Source organism: Cynoglossus semilaevis, chromosome 4, assembly GCF_000523025.1.
Source record: "Cynoglossus semilaevis isolate Cse_v1.0 chromosome 4, Cse_v1.0, whole genome shotgun sequence".
Taxonomy (NCBI): Eukaryota; Metazoa; Chordata; class Actinopteri; order Pleuronectiformes; family Cynoglossidae; genus Cynoglossus; species Cynoglossus semilaevis.
The window spans coordinates 9,621,395-9,643,944 of NC_024310.1; the positions used below are offsets into that span (position 1 = coordinate 9,621,395).

Genomic DNA, 22,550 nt, shown 5'->3' on the forward strand with positions numbered 1-22,550 from the left:
AGCTCCACGGCGCCCACCACCTCTTTGCGGATGGCGTGCAGCAGGGCATCACCCACGTACACGTTATAACTCAGCAGCAGCTCCACGATTTCCAGGTTCTCGTTCTCAATGGCAATGAGCAGAGCTGTGCGTCCCAGTGGGTCGATGCAATTGATGTTGATTCTGAAATAAATCTCGGCGTCCATCAGGGCTTCTTTTACACTGGAGTAGTCTCCCTTCTCCACAGCACCCAGGTAGGCCCTCTCCATCAGGGAGAGTTCAGACTCAGCCCGGACGATCTGCAAGGGGATGCGGTCTCTGTATGAAGAGTTGCCATTTTTGCGGTAATAGAGCTGCGACATTGTTGCAGCACCTAAAACAATATCTAAGAACAAGCAAAAAAAACAAAAACAAAAAAACAAAAAAAAAAAACCCCAAAGTAGATTTAAAAATAATTCTGTATTTATAAATGATAACAACAATAATAATAATAAATATTCACAATCGTCAGGCATCACTTGAATTTGAAATCATGCTGTTTAAATATGGAGCTTTGTTGAAATGTAGGGCCTTCTCATTTCCCTTCATAGCTTAGCATAACATAACAGCAACTGTGTTTTAAATCAGGTTGTTGTGTACAGGTCTATATTTACTTTGTTTGTTTCTTTGTTTTTGTTGTTGTTTTTGCTAATTTACCTATGGTATCACACCCTTTTCATTATTTTTTTTTGCTCTGTGAGAAGTACTCTAACACACACTATATGTACAAATAAAGTGATAAGGTACAGAATTATAACCGTAACCATTATTGTTGTTTTTTTTACTATAGTATTGTTTTATTTAAATTGAGAAGTAAAACTGAAAAATATTCACTCACTAAAATGGGTGACTATAAACATTTAACAAACAACGTTTCATCACAACAACACATTATTGCTTACATGCATTAAAATACAGCAGAAACTTTTACCGTTCTCCTGTTGCTCTGCGCTGTAACTTCCCTCATGAGCCTGAGGAAGGAGGTCTGGGAGCGGAGTCAGTCTTGGAGGAAAGTTGAACGTCGGAGCGACTGTATCCTCGTCTCCTCACCTTATTGTTGTTGCCCTCCCTCCTCTCTGGTCTCTGTGTGTGTGTGCGTGTGCGTGTGTGTGTGTGTGTGTGAGAGAGAGCATTTTAAAGCCACACTGTTAGTGACCTTCATGTTTCTCCGTAACACTAAAAGCTGAAACACTAAAACCTAAGTGCGCGCTTCCAGGACACTTCTGACGCGTAAACCGCGCCCTAGAATAAAAGCTGACCAAACCTGGCTCTGCTGAAATTCGCTATAAATGTTTGTATAAATGTAATATTTATGGTATTTAACGTAAACAATCGACATATCATGTCCGCTTGTCCTGCCTTGCTACTTCTCCCTCACCTTAATTAGTTTGACCACCCACACCTGTTACCTCTTGATTCCCCTGTGGGGGGGGGGGCGTATCTCGTGCGCACGAGAAACGTTTCTTTTTCTTCTCCATGTCCCTTTAGGGGCTCCGTATGTTTCTCTTTCAAATACAGCGTTTTGAAAAAAAAATTATAAATTTTTATTTGAAAATGTTTTTAAAAAAAAAAAAATTATAAATTTTTTTTTTGAAAATGTTTTCGAAAAACATTTTGGTCAGATCCTGAAAAATTTTGATAATCTTTGAAAAAAAAATCCAAAATTGTATCTTGATATCTGTATTCTATCTGCATGTTTCTCATAAAAATATAGCTTTTTTAAAAAAGAATTTTAGAAAAGAAAATTAAAAAAATGTTTGGAATTTTTTGGCAAAACCCTACTTTTTGGTGATATGTTGAAAAAGTTTGATAAAAATCTTTGAAAATTGTTTTTTCAAAATTTTATATTTTCTGCATGTTTCTCACCAAAATAAGTTTTTCACTTGTGCCTGTTCTGCAGACTGAACCCTGATCCACAGCTTTACTAGTCCATGGTCTTAAGAAGAAAATGACTTATCTTTTAAGTGTAATTTTCTTCTATATTGACCAAAACATGGTATAATTTTAAACTTCTTGTTTATGTCCCTCAAACTCAGACTCCAAACTCGTTACCCTGCCTCAAAATCAACTAAAATGATGTACTTTGACTCAACCTTTAGAAATTCAATTTAACACAAATAGTTCAAAGTCCATTCTTAGATTTAAATAATAGTTTGTTTCTTTTAAAAACCTAATAGGGGAAAAAGTAAAAACTACTTTTACTTGAAAAATTATTTATTTGCAGACCGTGTTGTGCTTTTTGGTCTATGTTACAAATACTTACAGCACATCTAGGTGTTTCTCCTGTCTAACAATATCCGTTCCCAAATCGTCCTTATTGAATACTTATAGACAATACATATGTATATACACACGTACACCATGTGCATAAAACCTCCAAACGTACTCACAACATTTCGAGTGGAAAAAGAACCACAGCATAATTGATACAGTGTTTACAACTAAATTAACAAAAATATGTGCAACGAAAACAAAGATTGGGGTAAACATTGTATAAAGGTATGATAATAGATGTTGCATAGAAGTGTTTTCAATTAAAAACAAAGAGGCAGAAAAGGCTACAGGTATGATGCAATGTCTAGATGTCGTTAATACTAACAGTGTGAGGTAATCAGATTTATCCGCCTGGATTTGAATACTGACAAACATTGGTGAAGCTAACTGTGCATGTTTTTAACCTTATGAGCAGGATTCAGTTGTCAGTATTTGAATCATTTTAAAAATAATAATAATATTAAATACTAGTGAAGTGAAAAATAAATTAATACATTTAAAACTGGGGAAAACACGTCAACTCAGTCTAAAACATTTAATTCCCTTTTCTGAAGAAACATGACATGTTCTTCTATGTTTTACATTTGACAGCAAACGAATATCAGTTTGTTATTATGGGAGTTTTGCTCATCACTAACCGACCTCTGTAGACTTTGTAAAAGAAATTAACTTGGCTCTGAATGTAGACCTTTTGCCTTGTGGATGTGAAATTCTGTTAAGCTGTGACAACATATAGAGGTAAAATCAAAGATAGAATGAAGCACAACCAGAAGCAGAAATCTGAAATAAAACAAAAACTTTTCCGACACGAACCGTCACCTTAGCACAGCTATACTCTGCATGTGTTGGAAAAAGTGGTTTAAAGAGACTCGATTTAACTGTTTTAAAAATAACAGACAGATTTAACATAGAAATAACATAATTTTCATTAATTCTTGTAATAATTAAATCATGTATTGCCTTCTGTTTTGAATTTTAAAACGTATACCTAGAGGTAATTCATTTGTCTTTATCTGAACCCATGTTTGCTTCGTTCATTTCTTATGTACAGTCTTTGGTTTCCTCAAGATTAAATTAATGACCTACAATATATTGTGTTTATCTTGGTACTTTTTTTTTTAATTTGTAATTTGTACAGTGTTTTAATATCTTGAAATGTGGGCCAACTTGTGGAAATTGTGGAAATTAGTTATTGAAAACCCAGCAGGTCAGACGCGTATTTCACAATTGTATTCATTCAGTAGTGAGATGCTGCTTTTTACATATTAAAACAAATATAAAAATAAAATGCATGCGGAAACAATAACACAAAAAATTATATTCTGCAAAAAATATGTGTGATTTGGATGTTGTGCTGATCCCACCCCAGCCAGCAGGTGCCTCTGTGTACCATAGAGCTCTAGTTTGATTACACTAGTATGGACAGGAGTGTGGTTTTAAACAGGGAACATGTAGACATTTAGTACAACACTAACCCAGAACCAATGATGAGCCCATCAACTCGCTGCTTACCCACACAGATCCAGACCATCAGGAACTGTAAAATCCTGTTCTGCGATAACATTTATCCAGTGTAGCAACTAATCATTGGTGTTTTAATGCAGTGAATATTTTAAATTCTGTAACACTCCCGATTGCACAGGCATCTTCTTGCAGCACCTTTGGAAAAACAACTTGTTTTTTGGATGTAATGCCTTCAAAAGCAAATGAAGAGGAGAGTGACAACAACTTGACAAGTGCCTTTAAAAAAAAAGCTAATAACATCGTCTTTCTCGTAGTTTTTGTCCAGGCAATGAGTGTCTTCCTGTATTTCAAGTAGATTTTGGAAAGGAATCAAAGCTCTTGTCGTTTTTGTGTTGTTTGACACAATCGTCAACTCTTGTGAAAAATGAGGCACTTGCAAAAGAAAAAGAACGTAAACTGAACCTGTCAGTCCGTCAGAAGGGCTACACCTCTGAGCTGTCACTGTTACTGAGGGCTTGTGTCATCATGGGCTCTGCGCTGCCCGAGGTCTTAGCTACATCCTTTTTCTCTTGCTTAGACCGAACCAGTAAGGCCACCACGATGGCAATGAGAACAGTGAGGAGCAGGCCGACAAAGACGCCGATGATCAGCACCAGTCTGTCGCCGCCATTGTCTCTCTGGTTTACCTCGTGGGGGATGATTCCTTTGGTAAAGATTTCCCTCTCTGGGCTCGTCCGGCGTTGACTGCTACGGTCTAACGCGATGTGCAGGATGTTGGTGCCACGGTTGTTGTTCACGCCGATTTCGTCCACGATCTCTGGCACATCATTGGCTGATCTAGGAGTGCGCTGTGGTTTCTTTGGAATCTGAATTGTGTGCTGGCTCATTACATGATACTCCAGACTCCTCTTTCCAATGCCACGGTTGGCGTTGTCACGTGAGCGAACGGTGTAGATGGTGTGAATGTACCACTCTCTCCCTGCAGACACCTGGACAAACCAAGTTTCTCAAAAAAATATAAAAATGCACTAATTTGCTTTACTAATTTGATCAACTTTTGATCACCGTAATATGTTATACAAAAATTCAAAAAAAAAAAAAAAGTCTTCAAAAATAAAAGCTTCTCAAACAGGAATAAAAATGCACTGATTTGCCTTAAAAATACATATCTATATCATTTTTTAATTCAGAAAAAAATACTTTTTCAAGGGCTACCTTTGATTTGATTTTTGATTTGTTTCTGCTTTGTGTACTTACCTGGAAGAGAGCTGCAGAATCCATCCTGAAACCATCAGAGCCAGGCTGTCTCACCAGGACCAGGGCTCCAGGGTCATCAACTGCCAAGAAGGCATTGAACATGACACCACCGAAGGAGCGAGCCTGGGTCTCTGGCTGAGCTCTGTCCTGCAAAACAATGAACCAGGAAGGTTTCTTTATAATTTCTGAGAAAAACAAAATAATGATTTTGGTTTAAGTTTATGAGCAGAAAAGATTATTGTCATTTCTAGACAAGATGGCAGCCGTGCAACAACATCCCATAGACAACCTTGAACTATAGTTACTGTTACTTTAAGATTGTCACGAGTGTGAAACCAGAGGAGTTTATTTATGTGGATCATTCTTTAAGTGTTTTTTTTTTGTTACAAATCAAATGCAACTTTTTTTCTTTTGTAACTTACAATGATCTTAAATCTGTAGAGCAGGGACGGAGCATCAGCCAAGCAGCCAAACTCAAAGTTGCTAGGACTATATTTTGGGACGTAACCATCGGCTCCAGTGCAGAGGAACACTTTCTCTATATTACACATGAAGGAGTCGCCCAGGTTCTGCACAGGGTCCACCATCACTCGGCCATAAATGATATCACCTAACGGCAGAAAGAAAAATAAAAATACAGTATGTGTTCATAGATGTTATATGTTCAGAAGCCATTTAGTCTAACTGCTGATTTGCTAATAATAAACTTTGAAACTGTTTTTGCGATAATTACTTCAACTTTTGGAAAATTCCATAAAAGCTGTCAAAATGACTGATGAGAGTAATCACATTTTTAAACGAGTCAATTCATTATTCTTGACAAATCTATTCTTTATACAGAATGCCTTTTCTTAATAGTTTGATGAAGAAAAGGGGCTTTAACTTTAAATGAATTAATCACAGGGTAGCTGTGAATGAATCACGATTAATCACGATCACAATGTATCTTGATTTTCATGGCTAATAATCTTAATTTGTCCTGACTCGTCACAATTAATCAAAGTCATGCCTACAGTATGACAAAACACATTATTGTCTGTTTATTGTTGAAATAGTAAGATACATAACAGCAGGTACACTATATTTTTTGTGACTAATCTAAATGATGAAAGGAATTATTAATATGGAAAAATGTCAAGAAATTACACAAAAATATAACTGAAATCATTCTATTTTTTTTGGTTGAATTCATTTCCAAACTCTACATGTAAAAGGAGGTTTTAATTTTAATAATCTTTTTTTACCTTGTGAAAATGCAGTGTCGCTCTCTTGTCCAAAGCCCATGGAGCCGTCTGAGAGCCAGAGCGTGCGTTTAGACAACAAAATCATCTGTGTGTTCAGACTGAACTCAGCAGCAACAGGATCACTGACCTGGAGTCACACAAAAAGACAACTCACGCACCCAATTAAACAAACGAATCAAACAGTTGGTTAAAAAAAAAAAACTAGATAAACTAAGTTACCTGCTGAAAGCGGATATCAAGGTCAAAGGTCAGAGGCTCCCTGGGATTGCAGACAGGTGGGATAGTGTACTCCAGACTGATTGGTGATGTGCAGGGAATCAGCTTGACTGTGTATGTACCAGAGTAGTCACGGACCTGAGAGGAGACGGTGTATTTATATACCATATATGGCTCTGCATGTTTTAAAATAAATAATAATGCTAAAATAACAGTAAATTATGATAGTGAGCAGAGTGAATTTGTTCTTCTCTCAGATATACTTACAGAAAAGTCCGACACAAAAGTCCACTGCTGGATGGGCTGGTTGTACGTCGGCTCAGTTCGCACAAGGCTTAGATTGAAGGTCAATCCAGGATGATCCGGACACATGACCATGGATGAAACTGGTGAAGCTGGTGGACAAGGAGGTGACTTAAGGAGTTAGGCACAAACAGCAAAATTTATAAACAACAACAACAACATCTGGTAATCTGAAGGAAGAAAAAATTACGCTCAACTCCTCTACCTGGATGTGCGAAAACAAAGAGCCCTCGGAATCGTGCCTCTGTTCGAAAGTTGACCACAAGTCTGCCCTGACCATTTATACGCATGCTGGTTGGATAAAGAGCGCCTGTAGAGACATTTCCGTTGACTTCGTTAGATGAACGTGAACAACGCAAATGTCAGGTTTTCATCGTTCGTTCAGCACTTGCCTTGTAGTTCAGCCTCTGGTGGGCTGCCAATACCATCCCTCCACAAGATGGCAGTGTCATACACGAACGTTAGCCTCAGCTCAGACTGTAGGTCAAAGTGCTGCCATCCTCCCGCTCCCACAGGGGAGTGGAAGACATAGGACACATGGAGTGGGACTCTCAGCGTGACATAGGACTGGACCAGATTAAGAACCTGTAGTAAAAAAACATCTAAATATCATATTTTGCAGTACTTTGCTTTTCATGTATTAACACAACATGCAGATTATTTGGAGATTAGTATTTCAGAGACAAAGATTTAAGGTTCTTTCATTTGCTTGAAAAGGCAAATATTGTGAAACATGGGACATAGTAAACGTTTGCCCATATACAGTACTCCAAGCTAACTTTTACTTGTTCAGAAGGTAACGTTAACTTCACCAAAAGTAAAGTTTTCCCTTAAANNTTACCTCACCTAAAGTTAAGTTTTACCTTAAACGCTGACCAATGTTTCCTAACTTTTCAGTTTGTTTGTTCAAATCCCACTCCTTACAGCCACATAAGTGGACTTCTCATCTCAGTGTCAGCTTTCTGTAGAGTCCAGTCAAAGTTTGAGTTATGTTTGGTGTAAAAAGTAAAGCAGCACAGAGTGGTGCCTCTCTGATACCTGCTCTTTCCTCTGACCTGTGAAAACGACCTGTCTGCACTGGTTCCAGTTCGTGTGCAGACGTGCCTGAACGGCTCCAAGACTCCGGCAAATGATTTGCAGAACGTTGCCTTTGACACGAGCCACTGGTTCCTTTCCTGTGACCCTGTTACAGACTAGTTACCGCCATAAAATGTCACCACGCCGCGCCTGACTGCCCACTGGGGGTCACTGTGATACCAGAGCACAGGGACTGAGATTCACTGCTCCTGTCTGGTAGAGTGGACGTACATCCAAATAGAACCTCTGGATGAGTTCAATAAAAAACCTGACTAATTGGACCACCGTGAAACCTGAAATATCAGGGACAACAAATACATTAAATACTAGAGTATTTTGACCAGACAAGAACACAACCATCCAGGGTCCAGCGGAGGTGCTAAAGCTGCAGTTGGTTTTTGTAGTGTGTCATGGATTTTTTCCTATTTATAGATTTTCTTTTTAACCAATAACAGCGTAAGAAACTCAGTACCTTATAAGGGCAATCTGGTCTCTATAGATTAGATTAAATATGTGTTTATCAAATGATGTTCATACTGAAATATTGTTTTTTTTTAGGTTTAATTTACTATTTTACTGATCTATTTGGCATTTGACTAGATAAAACATTTTGTAAAAAAAATCTATTCAAAGCTTTAGGGTTTTAAACTGCAAAAAGACTTTTATTTGGGTAATGGATAAATATTAAATTTATGTCTCAACTATAGTTATCACAATGACAGGACAAGCATTTTGCCCCCCCGGTGTTATAATTATTACCATAGCTAATGTGCTCGGTATCACTAATATTATTTCTTTTGAAGCTATGGCATAAACTTTAATCACCAGCAGCGACTCTTTGCATGTCTAAGCGTGTTTCATGCCGTCATGATCATCTTTGCTTCCAGCCATCTTTGCCGTTGTTATTTAACAAACCCCAAGCTATGTGAAATGAGAAACTGGACTCATATACATTCTTAAACACCTTTAGAGCCATTCTGCTGTGGAGAGTTAATTAATAATCCTCAGAAGGTTTCTACTGTGACGTTCCACTGCACTCTCCCAGCTCTACTTCATCAACGTGTCACCTTAATTAACTGCGAGGAAGCTAACGTGCGTTCGGTTACCTAGGTGAATGCTAATACTGACAGCTGTTTTTGAAACTGAAATCTCCTCACGAAGAATCGTATGCGGCAGTGAGAGCAACGTACACAAAGAAAAACTAACAAATAATATACAGGTTTAAATTAGGCTGCTGGCTCTGAGCAGGAACTGAACGAGCAATGCTGAGTTCACTGTTACTTCTGGGGTTAGTGTCTACGCAGATAATCGTTTCTCCCGAGGCTGATATTTACTTAAAGTCCTCAAAAACAACCAAAAGGGCAGGCTGTGTCCTCAGGCCGGCTGCAAATGATTGACTGGATTTAAAATACAGGTGGATTTTGGAATGAAAATGAGCAGGACTCCAGCGACTAAGTCTACATTCCTGTCCCGGAGCTGTTCTGCAGCTCTGTTGACCTAACACGGTGCACCTCATGTCTCAGGGTGACAAAGGGAGGGTCAGAGGTGAACTGCGGCTCAAAGGTGGGGTTGCTCACCTGTCCATCAGTGCCAATGGCGCCTCCGCAGTCGCTGAGCAGCTCAGACATGTCGTAGTAGCCGGTGAACTCCCACAGACATGCTTCCAAGTTGAGGTTTCTGTAGAACCTCAGCGTGCCGGTTCCCCTGAGGGCAGAACTGAACTGGTACGGTGCGGTCTCACCAATCACTTCAGGGTTTTTGGTGGCGTCGGTGAGGAAGCCGTAGCGAGTCTTCACCTCTGTGTAGTCCAGCAAGTTGGAACAGCGATGGTGTCCCACGCGGGTACCATCGGGGCTGAGAGTGAGTTCAAAGTTGGACAAGGCTCGAGTGGACACCACCGGCAGCATACCTGAGGAACAGACGGTACTGTACGTTTGATTACTGCTCACTCTGGTTTAACTGATTTAAGTTTAACTGATGAATAAAGTTTGTCAAGCTGAAGTGTTCAGGGGTCACCAAGGTAGCAGTTATTAGTCTTAAAACAGGGAAATTTGAAAAAAAAAAAAAAGTCAATCTATTAGCTAGGAAGGTCAATATTCTGGCTTATGTTGGAGAAAATATATAATAATATTTTTAAAAATAATATTTTATGATTTTTTAAATATGTTTGCTTTATTTTTAAATCCCTGGGACAACCTTTAATTATAGCTTTAGTCAAATATCCCTAGTTTTTACTGAGATCAGATGAAACCCATACCAAACCTATAACCATCAGTGGTGTCTCATTTATTTGACTCTTTGACCAATTATTCAGCTCTATTTCTGCCTCCTTTTTGCTTTAAATTGTTTCATTTAATAATTTGTCGACTATATTAATAATATTTACTATGTTTTATAGGGATGAGGCCAATGTGTGATTCTAAAACAATTAAAAAAACATTTTGACAAAAAACCCTCGAGTTAGCTTACAGCTAGTCACAGCTTTCCCCTAATGTATTTCTGGCCCCGTCTGTGATGTCTTTCAGCTAATTGTCACCAGAAACACAAAGTAATGCTGGCTAGGTTCCAAAAAACAACCTCTGTCAACAGGATGTTTTCCCAGATATAGGCACTGTCTGCTGGTCTCACCATCAATGTGGGGCATGGTGACAGTTAGTTTGATGAGGTTTGGATGGTCACTGTCTTCTCCTCCTGTGTAGCGCAGCTTGGCAGAGAAGGGCTCAGCTCCCACTGTGCCTGCCACACGAGGCTGGCACATTCCTGCAGAGACGCCAGGGAGAAAAGAAGGAATGATTTTGTTTCCCCAAAAAATTCTCTTCAGAAAATGCTTTAATCTTTCTGTCAAAAAAGGCCAGAGACCACTGTGGTGGGAGATGGCCAATGGCTGCTGAACCCTTTGAGTGAGACTATAAATATTTGAGGCTAGAAAGGGAGCTTGACTCACCCTCCTCCATGCTGATGGACACTATGTGGCTGAGAAGTTCCAGACCTTCATTACCATTGGAGTTCACTGCCCTGGCAGCACACTGGACCCTGGAGCCAGCCTGGAAGTAGACTGAGTCCAAAGTGATAATTTTGGAAGAGGTGAAGAAGGTGTCAAAGTCAACCTCCCTCATTGGGCTGGTGACCCTGTCAGGGCCAGTGGGGGCGCTGACGAGCCAGCGGTAACGAGTCAGAGTGTTGTTGATGTTTTCGCTAACACAGATGGAGCCTGTTTTATCATAGTCCGGATACTTGGGGTTACAAGCCTGGAGAAGACAAAGAGACAAAAAAACAAAAACAAAACTGCAACAGTGAATGAACTGTCCTGTAAACTCCACGGCAGCAGCCAAAGTTATTTCTGTTTGTTACTAATGAGATCGTGGTAATCATTATAATCATCATAATCATTTTTCAAGAATTATAGATTAATATTTACATATATTTTTTTACTATGCAAAATGGTTAGTTCAATTATCTCTTTTGTATTTTTAAAGGCGTTTTCTTGCTCGCTTGTTGTTTGTGATTCTTAACTATATATATATATACTGTATATATATATATATATATTAGTTTTTTTTTTTACTAATTCTAATTAATAATCTATTGTGGCCTTCAGTTTCTCCTTAGCTAGCATTTAGCTTTTTGACATGTCTGTGTTATGTCACTTACCATTACTCTTATTTTCACTAAAGTTTGCTTGTTTACACTAGAGTAAAAGTTCAGTTGAAAATCCACCGCAAACATGGGGAAAACATAGAAACTCCATACAGAAAGTCACTTAAAAAAATAAATAACACAACATGTCACTTGACATACAGTGACACAAATGACAGGATATCCAGCCACAGGGAGGGAGTCTCTGGTCCTGTGGATGTCATCATAATGCAGCAGAGAAACCACCCGAGGCACTGAGGGGAAGGTGACATCTGCCATGCTGTTCGTCTCCTCTATATAGATTATGGCTTTGCTCAGCTGTTGATTGACAAGACGACAGACGTGCATGAGAACGCTGATTAAACTGTTGCTGTCCCGCCATGCTGTGACACACAGCTGACACCTAAATTCATGCTAATCTGGCCTAATTTGTACCTTTGTTTCTGCCACCATGTTCTCATCAGGCTTCAGATGAACAGTGAAAGACTCCCTCATCTCTCTGACACCGTCGTATAGAATCTCCACCTCCACATAGTGCTGGGTGTCACCGTGTTTGAACACAATCTCTGCAGCGAAGGGAGAGATTTTTTAACAAACTTCAGACTCGTGCTCTGCCGATAATGTTTCCTGGCGTCGTCACCTACCTTCAGATATTGGATGGTAGTCCTCCCCTGAGGTGGCAGATCCATCCTTTGTATGAACCCGGACAACAGACACTCTAGACGTGTCTCCCACACGCAGCACCGAAATCTTCACCACAGACACCTGTCCACTTTCCTTTGGTTCATTCACGCTGAATTTGGTCTCTCCAAACCTGATTACTGACTCTGAGAGAGGACGGCAGACAGTTTGGCGATCATTTACAATTACACGTGTTACAATTACCATGTGTCGAACAAGAACTTTAGACATTAGACATCATACTGTCTGCGTCATCTTTTATCTTGATCAGCGTCTCATTCTGCTTCCCGATGGATGCTCCAAACGGAGATTCACTTTTGGGACTTCCCAACACCAGGCGGAGTTCTTCCTCCTCCTCATGCTCTGTGTCATCAACGAGTACCAGTACACACTCCTTCTCAATCTCCCCTAAAAAAGAAAAGAATAAAAGGAAACTATTTTAATACATTCACAGAACGACACCACTGACAACCCTGCATGTGCCCGGCTTTTTTTACACCACCTGGTAAGAAGGTGATGATGGAATCGTCTGTGTTGGGCCTCTCGTTGAAGTCCATCATGACCTGGGCCGTGCCCTGTCTGCTGTAGCAGCGGACGGTGGACCTGTAGCTGATGTCACCGCTGCGGTACACCATGGCTGAAATCTGACCTGAATTCTCATTGCCCACGTACACAGCATCACGGAACTGTACCTTCGGCACTACGACAACATAAAGAGCAGGAACATATCACTATGAAGAAGTGTTCAGTTTGTTTAATCAATGCACATTTGGAGATATTATTGACCATATTTGACTAACACGTAGCTGCTTCTTCGTGAGCCATTAAACTTCTTTTGGCTAACTTATAGCTACTGCAATACCTGTTTCTAAGTCATTTTAAAAGTTTTACAATGTTATTCTGTCAATATGTCATCTGAAGAGGCTAATTTCCTCTAATTACTGTTATTTGGACATGATTTTCTAGTTTCCAATTATAATTTAAGGAAAAAAAAAGAAATAAATCAAAAGAGACCATGGTTCATTTGAGTCGATTATGCATGAACACGACAGCTTAATTGGTTCATTTTTGATTTTTCTGTTTGGAAATAATTAAAAAACTTTTTTTACTGGCAATATGAACTTAGAAAAAAAAAGAGCTTCATCTTCCTGCAGACTAACAAAAAACAAGCGGATCACATCTGCTGTATGTTATTACTGTACATTCATTACTTCTATAAGTCGATGTTACAGTCCCACATTTAATTCACTCACAATCTGAGACGGAGTCGTTGATAAAGATGGTGGACTTGCTTGGTTCCCCAAGAATCCCGCTCATCGGCATTCGTAGAACCAGTTCAAATCTTTCCGGCCCCTCCAGCACAGGCTGGCCCAGGTCATCCAGGATGGTAACTCGTAGAGTCTGCATGGTGACTCCAGGTGCAAAGTCCAGATTCCGACTGATGCCGACATAATCTGCACCAGCTGCTCAACGAGAGAATCTAGGTCAGACAGGTTTCAAACAGCAGATCTGCTCAAAGCAGAGAGAGTGGACAAGTGGACATTTGATCATATTTTGACAGCAGTCCTCGGAGTCCTCAGTGATTCCTTTGAGACTCTCAGGAACCATGTACGCGCTACGTGCTGACAAAATGATACAGTATCTCATGGTTGATGTCCAAGGAAGGGTTGGAATTTGTTGCCTGATTAACAGAGTGCTACGGAAACCAGATTTCTCAGGTTATTGGTTTGTCAATCTTTGAAGAGACAGCGGTTTGAGGTTTCACACTTCTGCCGCAGGCTTTTCTTATGTACTTATGACCCAGTTACGTGTATAAAGAAATTCTGAATGTGCTGCACACGATCATATTACTTATGACCCAGTTACGTGTATAAAGGAAATTCTGAATGTGCTGCACACGCTAGTCATTTTTACAATTATGACATGGACAAGAGCAGAGATGTTATGATACTATACAAAGGGGAGAGGAGAGGAGTGCCTGAGGGGGGAATTAATGAAGGCTGCGGAGCAGGCGCAACTTAGCAACCAGACGTGGAGTTCAAGGCACTTACTGACACACAGAACAATCTCTGATGCATTCCTAAAGCCCAGACCACTATTATCTTCACTGGGTTTATCCAAGACACGGACAGAAAAGCCATTGATTTCCCTCCTGCTCACCTAGAACAATGTTTACATTCCCCTGCTCATCCGCCCTAAATATCCAGCGTTAACGTCTCCTTGCACTCCTGAGTGACAGGGCGACAACTTAAGGCTATTATTAAAGCTGAAAAAGCCGACCCAAAAGAGAAAGGTGTGTAAGCACGGACACATACCCTCGGCGGAGACAGGTTCTGTCTTTCTGGAACGCACGGTGACGGTTCCTGCTTTGGAAAGATCCGTCCCCGTCCTCCACACCTGCACCTCCACGTAGCTGTCGCTCTCATCCACATGATAGTCCGTGTTCCCAAAGTAGAAGACAGGAGCTGGGAAAGAAGAAGTAGAAGGGAGGAAATGATTTAAGTGGGGATATGTATTACATTATTTGTTAATATGTAATAATAATAATAATAATATTAATGTAATATTATCAGGATCATGACTTAATAGACTTAAAGCAAGTTTTTTGGACATTTTTTTAACAAAATGGTTCACCTTACTGAAACATTGATCATGAAAAATGTTTATAATAATGTACTAAACAAAAAAAAACCCTATAGTGCAGCAGAGCAGTTTTTTTAAATAAGAAAAAAGAACCCAAAAACTTAAATAATATATAAATATAGGCCACAATCACATAAAGAAAAAAGAACCCAAAAACTTAAATATAGGCCACAATCACATGCACAGTATACAAAGTCCAGAATTAAAACTGATTAAATAACACATCGAAACAAAAACCAAAAGGTTCTGTCAGTGATACAGAGCTTTATATAATAATATAATTCATCAAAAGATTAAATTTGGCCAGATCAGAATGAGAATAATCTCAAACTGCTGCCACCCCCAAAAATAAACGAAACTAAAGGTAAATACAGGTAAATGCTTCCGTGACATGAATTAAAAACAGGAGTTCCAGGCAACATAAAACCCAGTGAAGAGTCAGGATTGGCCCCCGGGCCTGACTTTGGACCCGTCTGGCTGCGATCTGTAACAACCTCTTCACTGATTCTCACAGGATACCTGGTGTAATTGCTGAGCTTAATCTGTAATAGCATACAGTATGAGATTAGCTGTGATTACAGGAGAAAATTGAGGGAATGTTTCCATCCAAACAGCAGCAGGTAGTAATTGTGGCCCTTAAACAACACTTTCTCACTTCCTGGAATTATGTTGGGAGGCGGGGAGGGAGGGGGGTTCTACACCTGCCAGTTACAGTAAAAGACAAAACGCAGCCTGCAGGCGGAGCTGCGTTTCCTGATCTTGTTGTGGATGAGTTTGGTGCTGGTGGTGCTGCTGACTGTGATAGTGATGGGACTGAGAGGTAGACAGGAGGCCTGACAGGAGGTCTGGAGGAGGTAGAGCTCGCTGTGCCAGCCCAGGCCTGCCTGACTGCAATTAGTGCTTCTATGAGCTTCCACTGCAAAGATTCCACTGCAGCCCGGCTCACCGAGCGTGTTTCTATTTAACCCTTTCTTGGCGTGTCATCTTGACAGACTGCATCATGCTGCTGGTGAAATGGTTGCTTCAGGGCTTCTGCCTACATATATCTTCACCACGGAGTCAGTTAGAGTCAAAAATCGAAAGGTAGAAATAACGAGAAGATTGAAAAGAAGAAAAACATGCTAGGTTAAATAATGAGTCCATAGTTTGTTCATAACGCTTCAGGGAAATAATTGTTAGAAATAAAGTGAACAAATCTGCAACTACAAACAGAAAAACTATGAAACTGAAAGAAATCCAGTTAAAGTGCAACTATTTTTCCTACTGAATATAAAGTATTAGTAATTCCTGACCATTGTTCTATTATTTCCCCTGGTCTTGATGGAGTTTCGAGTGTTTTTCTTTTCATTAATCATTGTAACTATTCTTATGAATATATGACACTAGCCTTACATTATTCATCCGATGACTAATTGGATTTTTTTTCCAGTCTGCAACTAAAGATTAATTTAAGCTTAGTTTTTAATTAACATTTATCTAATTGTACAAATTTTATTTACCAAATCTTCTTTGTCATTTTTTGTCATATTCTAATATTTTTCTTGAGCAATTCTTTCCCCCAATGTCCCTTACAGCAGAGCTATTTCTTATTTCATATTGTTGGTCTTTTACTCTTTAGCCAGTCTTTTTTTTTTTCATTTCAGACCTACCTACCATTTTTTTTAATATTTTGCCTCTACGGAACAATGTATTTTCTTCTGAATATAACAATATAATAAAAAGGGCAAGAAAGTTACGTTTTCCGCACAAATACTTACATTTCTCTTAATGGGTGAAATTCAATATTGTTTTTACACTTGAAATGGAAGCTGAGCTGAAAAATCTGCAACTGTGACCAAATTATGAATACATTACGTTAACTGCGACAGCCACGGGCAGAGTTGTGGTTTCCATGACAATGGATCTTTGCACCTTCTAAACAGCACTGAAATCTCTTCTCATCACAGCGAGAGGCAAGAAGCAAAGCATTGAACAAAAACAAACAGACTGTAGGCAAGATACAAAGGAACAGAGAAACGGGGAAAAAAAGAATCACAATGATACGGTTTTTCTCATTACAAACACTGAAACTGGCAACACATTTAGGTCAATCACAGCAGGACGGCAGCAGGAAAAACAGGAAGACAGAGGCCAAAACGCCTACCAGAGCAAACAATGATTTTCTCACTGATTCACAATTCACTTCCTAAAGAAAAAAACTAGCGCTGTGAATGAAAATGAACAGTGGAAGCAGAGGAAGTGTTGATCCCTGAAGGTGAGACCCTCCTAAAGACAGAAGACTGAGCTGGGAAGTGTTTGAATGTAATGTGAGTGACCAGGATGAAGGAGGAGGAACACATGTGCGTGTCACGGGGAAACAGCTGAGGTTTGGATATAAGAGAGAATTAATGTTTGGACCTGCTGAGGAGAACCAGTAAAAACCTGCCAAACAAGGATCAAGACTCAAGAAAACTTCATTATCTTTTACAAGGTGACTTGCTGCTTGGCTGATGGAGGAAGTAATTGCAGAAACAGTGTGACTGTTATTTTTGTGACTGTTATTTATATGTTAATATGTCCGCTCTGACTTTAAAACCCTGACGCGTCCTTAACAGAAACATACAGCGCTGTAGATACGGTCTGGTGTTGTGTTAAGGATAAGGATAGGTGGGAAATCTACAAGTACCAGTGCCATGCTCCATTCAGTGTCTCTGTGTCTCTGTACTGCTAGTTTCACAGTGCAGGTCTATGGATGATGACGAGGATATAACTGGTATTAGTGTGTTATTATATTGGAGCCTGGGAGGAGGTCTTACACGGCATCATCTATCCTCCTAAACCACTGTGAGCCATGTTACTTATTTGGTTATAGTGATAGACTTAAAACCATTAGACAGTCACAGGCAGAAGAATTAAATATTCTTCCACTAGGTGCCAGGAGATCGCTTTAAAAAGAAAGAGGAAAAAGAGACTAATGGGACGTTCACACCAATCAATGTAAATGGCACAACAACACGCAATTTAATATCAGACCGAGCAATCGCTTCTGACATGATGTAAAGTGAATGAACCACATGAGCGTCTGAGGCAACACGAGTGAAGTTGCAATAACCAATCAGCGTCTAGTTTATCTTGACGTCATCTTTTTAATTTGCCAGCCTTAGGTGCCGTTGTCAATATGTGTCAGACAGACGGACAGTCTTAGACAGCAATTTACAAACCAAACATCCAAGGTCCATGATTTCGCTGCTAACACAGACTCTGATTTTTGCCCATGTGTAGCTGCAGTGAGCTGTGTGTTCACGCACTGCTGAGCAGGGACGCCCTGACACCGATGCTTTTTTTAATTACTTGTGCTCGCACCGGAAAACATGAGCCTGCTGTGCAGCGTTCAGCCATTGTTATGTGTTTTCCCTCTTTAGTCCAGTGTCTAATGGCCCTCATGGGTGGGTTGCTGAAGTAGATCAACAACGTCAGCGGTTTGGATGTTTTTTTCAACAACAGGGACAGAATCACGCCTTACTGTAACAGAACAGAATTGTTCTGTTGATATGAGCAAATTAACAAAACACTTGAAGCCACACCATAGCACTGACTCCACTAATGTCTTAGCACTGAATACATCAATGTCTTGGTGCTGAATATGCTAATATCTTAACTGCACTGATGAGGCATCAACACCTCACCAGGTCACTTTATTGATTGTTTTCTTGACAAGATTGTGTCATATTTTTAATTAAAACAAAATAATTGTAATTAGTTTTATGTTTCTCAACCCTTGGTTCGCGACCCCACATGGTTTGCCAGGAAATCAATTGGGGTCGAATGAAATGTCTAGTACTTTAAAAATATTATTGTCTACCATACCATCTGTGTGAAAGATCATCAACACTGTCATATAAAAGAAGAACCAGAATCCAAACCTGGACCCAGTGATCTGTCAAACTACAGTTTATATTTGCTTAGATATATTTCTGTTACCGATGAAGACGCACATCTGGATAAAGTCAGCTTTTTACTAACAACCTAATATCTGCAAAAATAAAATAAAGATCCAGGAAGAAAAAAAACTTTCTTGGCAAAACCCTGAGATCTGTGGCTCTCGGAGCAGCCGTCAGATGTGCTTGATATATTGTTACTATGAAGCTGGTGGAAAGGGACAGAAGAAAAGTTTTATACTTTAATCTGGTCTGAGAACAGACAGCCGGGACAATGAGTGTTGCATCAAGACTCTCACGGCTGCCAAAACCTTTCTCCGTGGAAAAACCAAACAAAGATGGTTTTGGCTGCCTGCACTGGGTCCCAGTAGAAGGAGTAATCAGATCTGCTAGCCTCAGGTTGGCAGCCAGGAACTCGGGCCCTGCACTTCGAGTCCGGTAATCAGATAAGGTCTGTTCTGAGACAACTGTGAACATCAAAGAGCCTCGGCCCATTAAGTGAAAGGTAAACTACCGGCTGTGACAGCCCTGCCACAGCAGCCTCCACGTCCACAAAGAACATCTAAAGTTACATGAACGCATGAAGAGAGGAGCTAGAATTTAAGCTCTTTGTTATCCTTTAAGTTTTAAAGGCAGACAATCCTGTGTCATTAATATTTATTTATTCCTAAAGTGTTTTAAGTTTTTTTTTAGTGTTGTGCGTGACTTTTAATGCAGATTCACCCAATGTATTTTGAAGGATCTGATAACGTTTAGGTATATTGATTATCTTAAATTAAGTTAAATACATGGTATACCAGGGTTGCTAATGTTCAATACTTTTTGGTTTCAATATTTTATCTAATTAATTAAAATTAATTTAAGTTAATTTAGTTTTACTTTGAGCTCTTACTGCAAGTTGACAATTATTTCTTCAATTTATTTATTTTATTTTCTCAATAATATGCCTGGTAACATTCAATTAATTTAATGATTAGATTTAATTATTACATTTAATGTAATTACTCATGATAATATAAATAAAACTATTACATTTAATGTAATTACTCATGATCATAAGTATTTTCATATATTTTTACATTCTAATATACAACTCCCACTGCTGTTTATATGAGCTGGTAATAAAACAATACACTATTCTGCTGGGAAGAATCAATGTAGTGATTCAGTGACCTTGCATCTTTTACATTTATTGTGCTTGATATATTATTGTCCTTAAAACATTAAAAAAACATCTGCTTTTCACTAGTTGAAACTACATTCATAAAGAAATGCTCCTGTTTTCCTCTAGGGAAATAAAAACACAACGCATAAATCAAAAGTGAAAACCCTTATATGATTATGAGTGTACACCTATTGTCATTCATGGCATTGTGTAACAGACAATATAATAATTTTTGCTGTTGCATTAAATGAAAGACAAGACACAAGCAGAGACACAGAAATCCCTCGGGGCTCAGTTACACTTCCACTGACTGCTTAATTTCACTTGAACTTTGCGTGGCATTCCCACCGAGCTGAGTGGCTTCTGCAATCGTGAGATTGAGTTGATCCCTGTAGCAGATGCTCTTTTGCCTTCTGTGTGCGCCACCATTTGTTTTTCATCATAGCAATACTTCACAAAAACAAATATGCAGCTACATATTTAGTTAATAATAAAGATTTGATTTCACAGTAGTTTTTGGAGGGAGTTTCTGGATTCAAGTCAACACCTTTGCCGTGGACATCTGTTTATATCAGAATGAGTGGAAATCCGGGTGAAACATAATGACAGGGTTGGTGGTTGCCCCTCGATTCATCCCCGTCCAGGAAACACTGTGCACGCACAGGACCTGCCCACCTTTAAAACACGTCCTAATCACAGCCTTAGAACCGAAACAAAATTTACAGGTAACTGACACAGCGCTGCAGTAAAGGCACCAGTCAAGTCCTGCTGGACAAGAATCCTCATGTCTCACATCACCAGCCACCTAAAATATTTTCCCGGATGCAGAGTTCAATATCAAACAGCAATTACCTCTGCAAGAAAGAACACGTTTCTGCAGAGGCGCAGCTGAGAGGATGGAGATGTTTATGTGCAGATGTTGTGTCGATGGGAAAACAGTAGGTGTTTGAGAGGAGCAGCTGTCGCTGCACAGCTCTGTAAAATACCTGGGGAACTCGTGGGGAATTTAAAGGTTCCCCACATGCCACGAAAAGACTTTAAATTTAAAGTGTTTTTTAAAAAAATGTTTTTCTTGAATTTTTTTATACAGATTAGCATAGTCAGATTAAGTTAAGTCAGTTAAATGATTCATAACCACAGATTTGTGTTTCAACAGACAGAAAAGTTTGAAAACTTTAACCCGAAGAGGTTAAATAAATAATAAAATAAATACATAAAAACATAAATAAATAAGTCTTTAATGAGGGTCACTGAGTTTTCAAGTTCATTTTTCAGAATATTTACAATATAACATTAACGCTGGCCTTTTGCAGAGAGATCTTAACCAGTGTGCTAACTGTAAAATGTTTAAGTCTATTTTACTATCAATTCTTCATCCCATGAACAACATCCACACATCATCATCTTCATCAATAGGGATCAATATGCAAGGCTGCCATTCACAGAGGAGCACAAGGTTAAAGGGAAATGTGCAAATTATTTGCCCAAAATTTAATACCTAGTTGCTGTATTGAAAAGGAATAAATCTAACACCATTTTTTTCCACACAGGAGATTGCTTTTGCTCTGTTTGTCTCAAAGCTATTTACCATTTATTTCAGCTCCATTGAAGTCTTTTCATTATCGCCTCCTTGAGGGGAACAAGAAGGTCTGACACCAGCCCATTTTTCCTCACTCTTCATGTTCCTTTAATTAAGCGGAAGCTGGCAAGCGAAACACCTCAATCACCCAATCCAAATTATATTTTAGAGGTGGCTGTGCATATAAGAGGCACATATCTGAACAGACATCAATCTGATGGTTGTCTCTCTTCACAATAAGGAGCCGAGGTGACACGCGGTGGCGCGTCGGCAGGGCCTCGCTCCATGACTCACCTGAAGTCCTTATAGAAACAATTCTGATTTGAGAAAAACAATGGAAAACACAGTGCACGGATGTTTCCACAACACTGAGCCCATGAGTTTGCAGCCTTCTGAAAAACTGATAGGAATTATGAGATGCTGACTGACAGCCAGCCACCCTCAGATGGAGGCTGAGAAACCCTGATAACAGATAGAGAGTGCAGGCTGCTAACACTGCTTGTCAGTCTGAGTCATTTTAATTTAGAGATGCACTGAGCCTTATTTTCTCTTATTACTGCACGATGATTCACCTCTGATTCATTATATAAAGCCATAGCAGGAAGCCAAAAATATCTGGAGACGCTTTTATACACCCTTACATACTTCAAACAACAAAATGGAATAATTATTCAAGTTCATGTCTCAGATCAAAGATTGTTGCTAAACTTAACTATTTTCAACATTCTATATATTTTTTTCTGTGATTTGCTATTTCAAAATTGCTTATATCTGAAAATTGAAAAACCTAATTAAATGTAAAAAACATAAAAACGTAAAAAAAAAAGCACCCTTCACAATGATACAGCGGAGAGTCTAAGATTACAATGGCTGCAGATTCAATGCACATATGGTACAAATGATTTCCCACCAGAAAAACTTTTTTTTTGATGAAGCTAAAAAAAAATCCACTTGAAATTTTTCAGCCAGAAAAATATGCCATCCAAGACCTTGCTTAAAATCTGCTTCAAAGACAGCTGGTCTCAACCTTCAGCAACACTATGAGTTTGAAGAGCATTGCTGCTGTTCTATAGATA

General features: G+C 39.2%; 2 protein-coding genes across 2 annotated transcripts in view; both read right to left on the minus strand.

Annotated features, from left to right (window-relative positions):
- LOC103378000 (short transient receptor potential channel 4-like) overlaps positions 1–1,457 on the minus strand; it is a 10,215-nt gene extending 8,758 nt beyond the window's left edge. The window contains exons 1-2 of the mRNA XM_008309031.3: positions 950–1,457; positions 1–364 (exon numbers count right to left, since the gene is read on the minus strand). The exon at positions 1–364 is cut by the window's left edge and continues 30 nt beyond it. Coding sequence (XP_008307253.1) covers positions 1–341 — 341 coding nt within the window. The 5' untranslated portion in view covers positions 342–364; positions 950–1,457. The remainder of the gene's footprint in view (positions 365–949) is intronic.
- Positions 1,458–3,355: 1,898 nt separating this feature from the next.
- Positions 3,356–22,550, minus strand: part of LOC103377999 (FRAS1-related extracellular matrix protein 2) — a 61,181-nt gene continuing 41,986 nt past the window's right edge. Inside the window, exons 7-24 of the mRNA XM_008309030.3 lie at positions 14,486–14,635; positions 13,424–13,633; positions 12,673–12,870; positions 12,414–12,578; positions 12,134–12,316; positions 11,925–12,055; positions 11,652–11,807; positions 10,798–11,101; positions 10,482–10,613; positions 9,431–9,762; positions 7,169–7,361; positions 6,982–7,086; positions 6,741–6,868; positions 6,477–6,611; positions 6,258–6,384; positions 5,436–5,623; positions 5,014–5,160; positions 3,356–4,745 (exon numbers count right to left, since the gene is read on the minus strand). Of these exons, the coding sequence (XP_008307252.1) occupies positions 4,239–4,745; positions 5,014–5,160; positions 5,436–5,623; positions 6,258–6,384; positions 6,477–6,611; positions 6,741–6,868; positions 6,982–7,086; positions 7,169–7,361; positions 9,431–9,762; positions 10,482–10,613; positions 10,798–11,101; positions 11,652–11,807; positions 11,925–12,055; positions 12,134–12,316; positions 12,414–12,578; positions 12,673–12,870; positions 13,424–13,633; positions 14,486–14,635 (3,491 nt within the window). The 3' untranslated portion in view covers positions 3,356–4,238. The remainder of the gene's footprint in view (positions 4,746–5,013; positions 5,161–5,435; positions 5,624–6,257; positions 6,385–6,476; positions 6,612–6,740; positions 6,869–6,981; positions 7,087–7,168; positions 7,362–9,430; positions 9,763–10,481; positions 10,614–10,797; positions 11,102–11,651; positions 11,808–11,924; positions 12,056–12,133; positions 12,317–12,413; positions 12,579–12,672; positions 12,871–13,423; positions 13,634–14,485; positions 14,636–22,550) is intronic.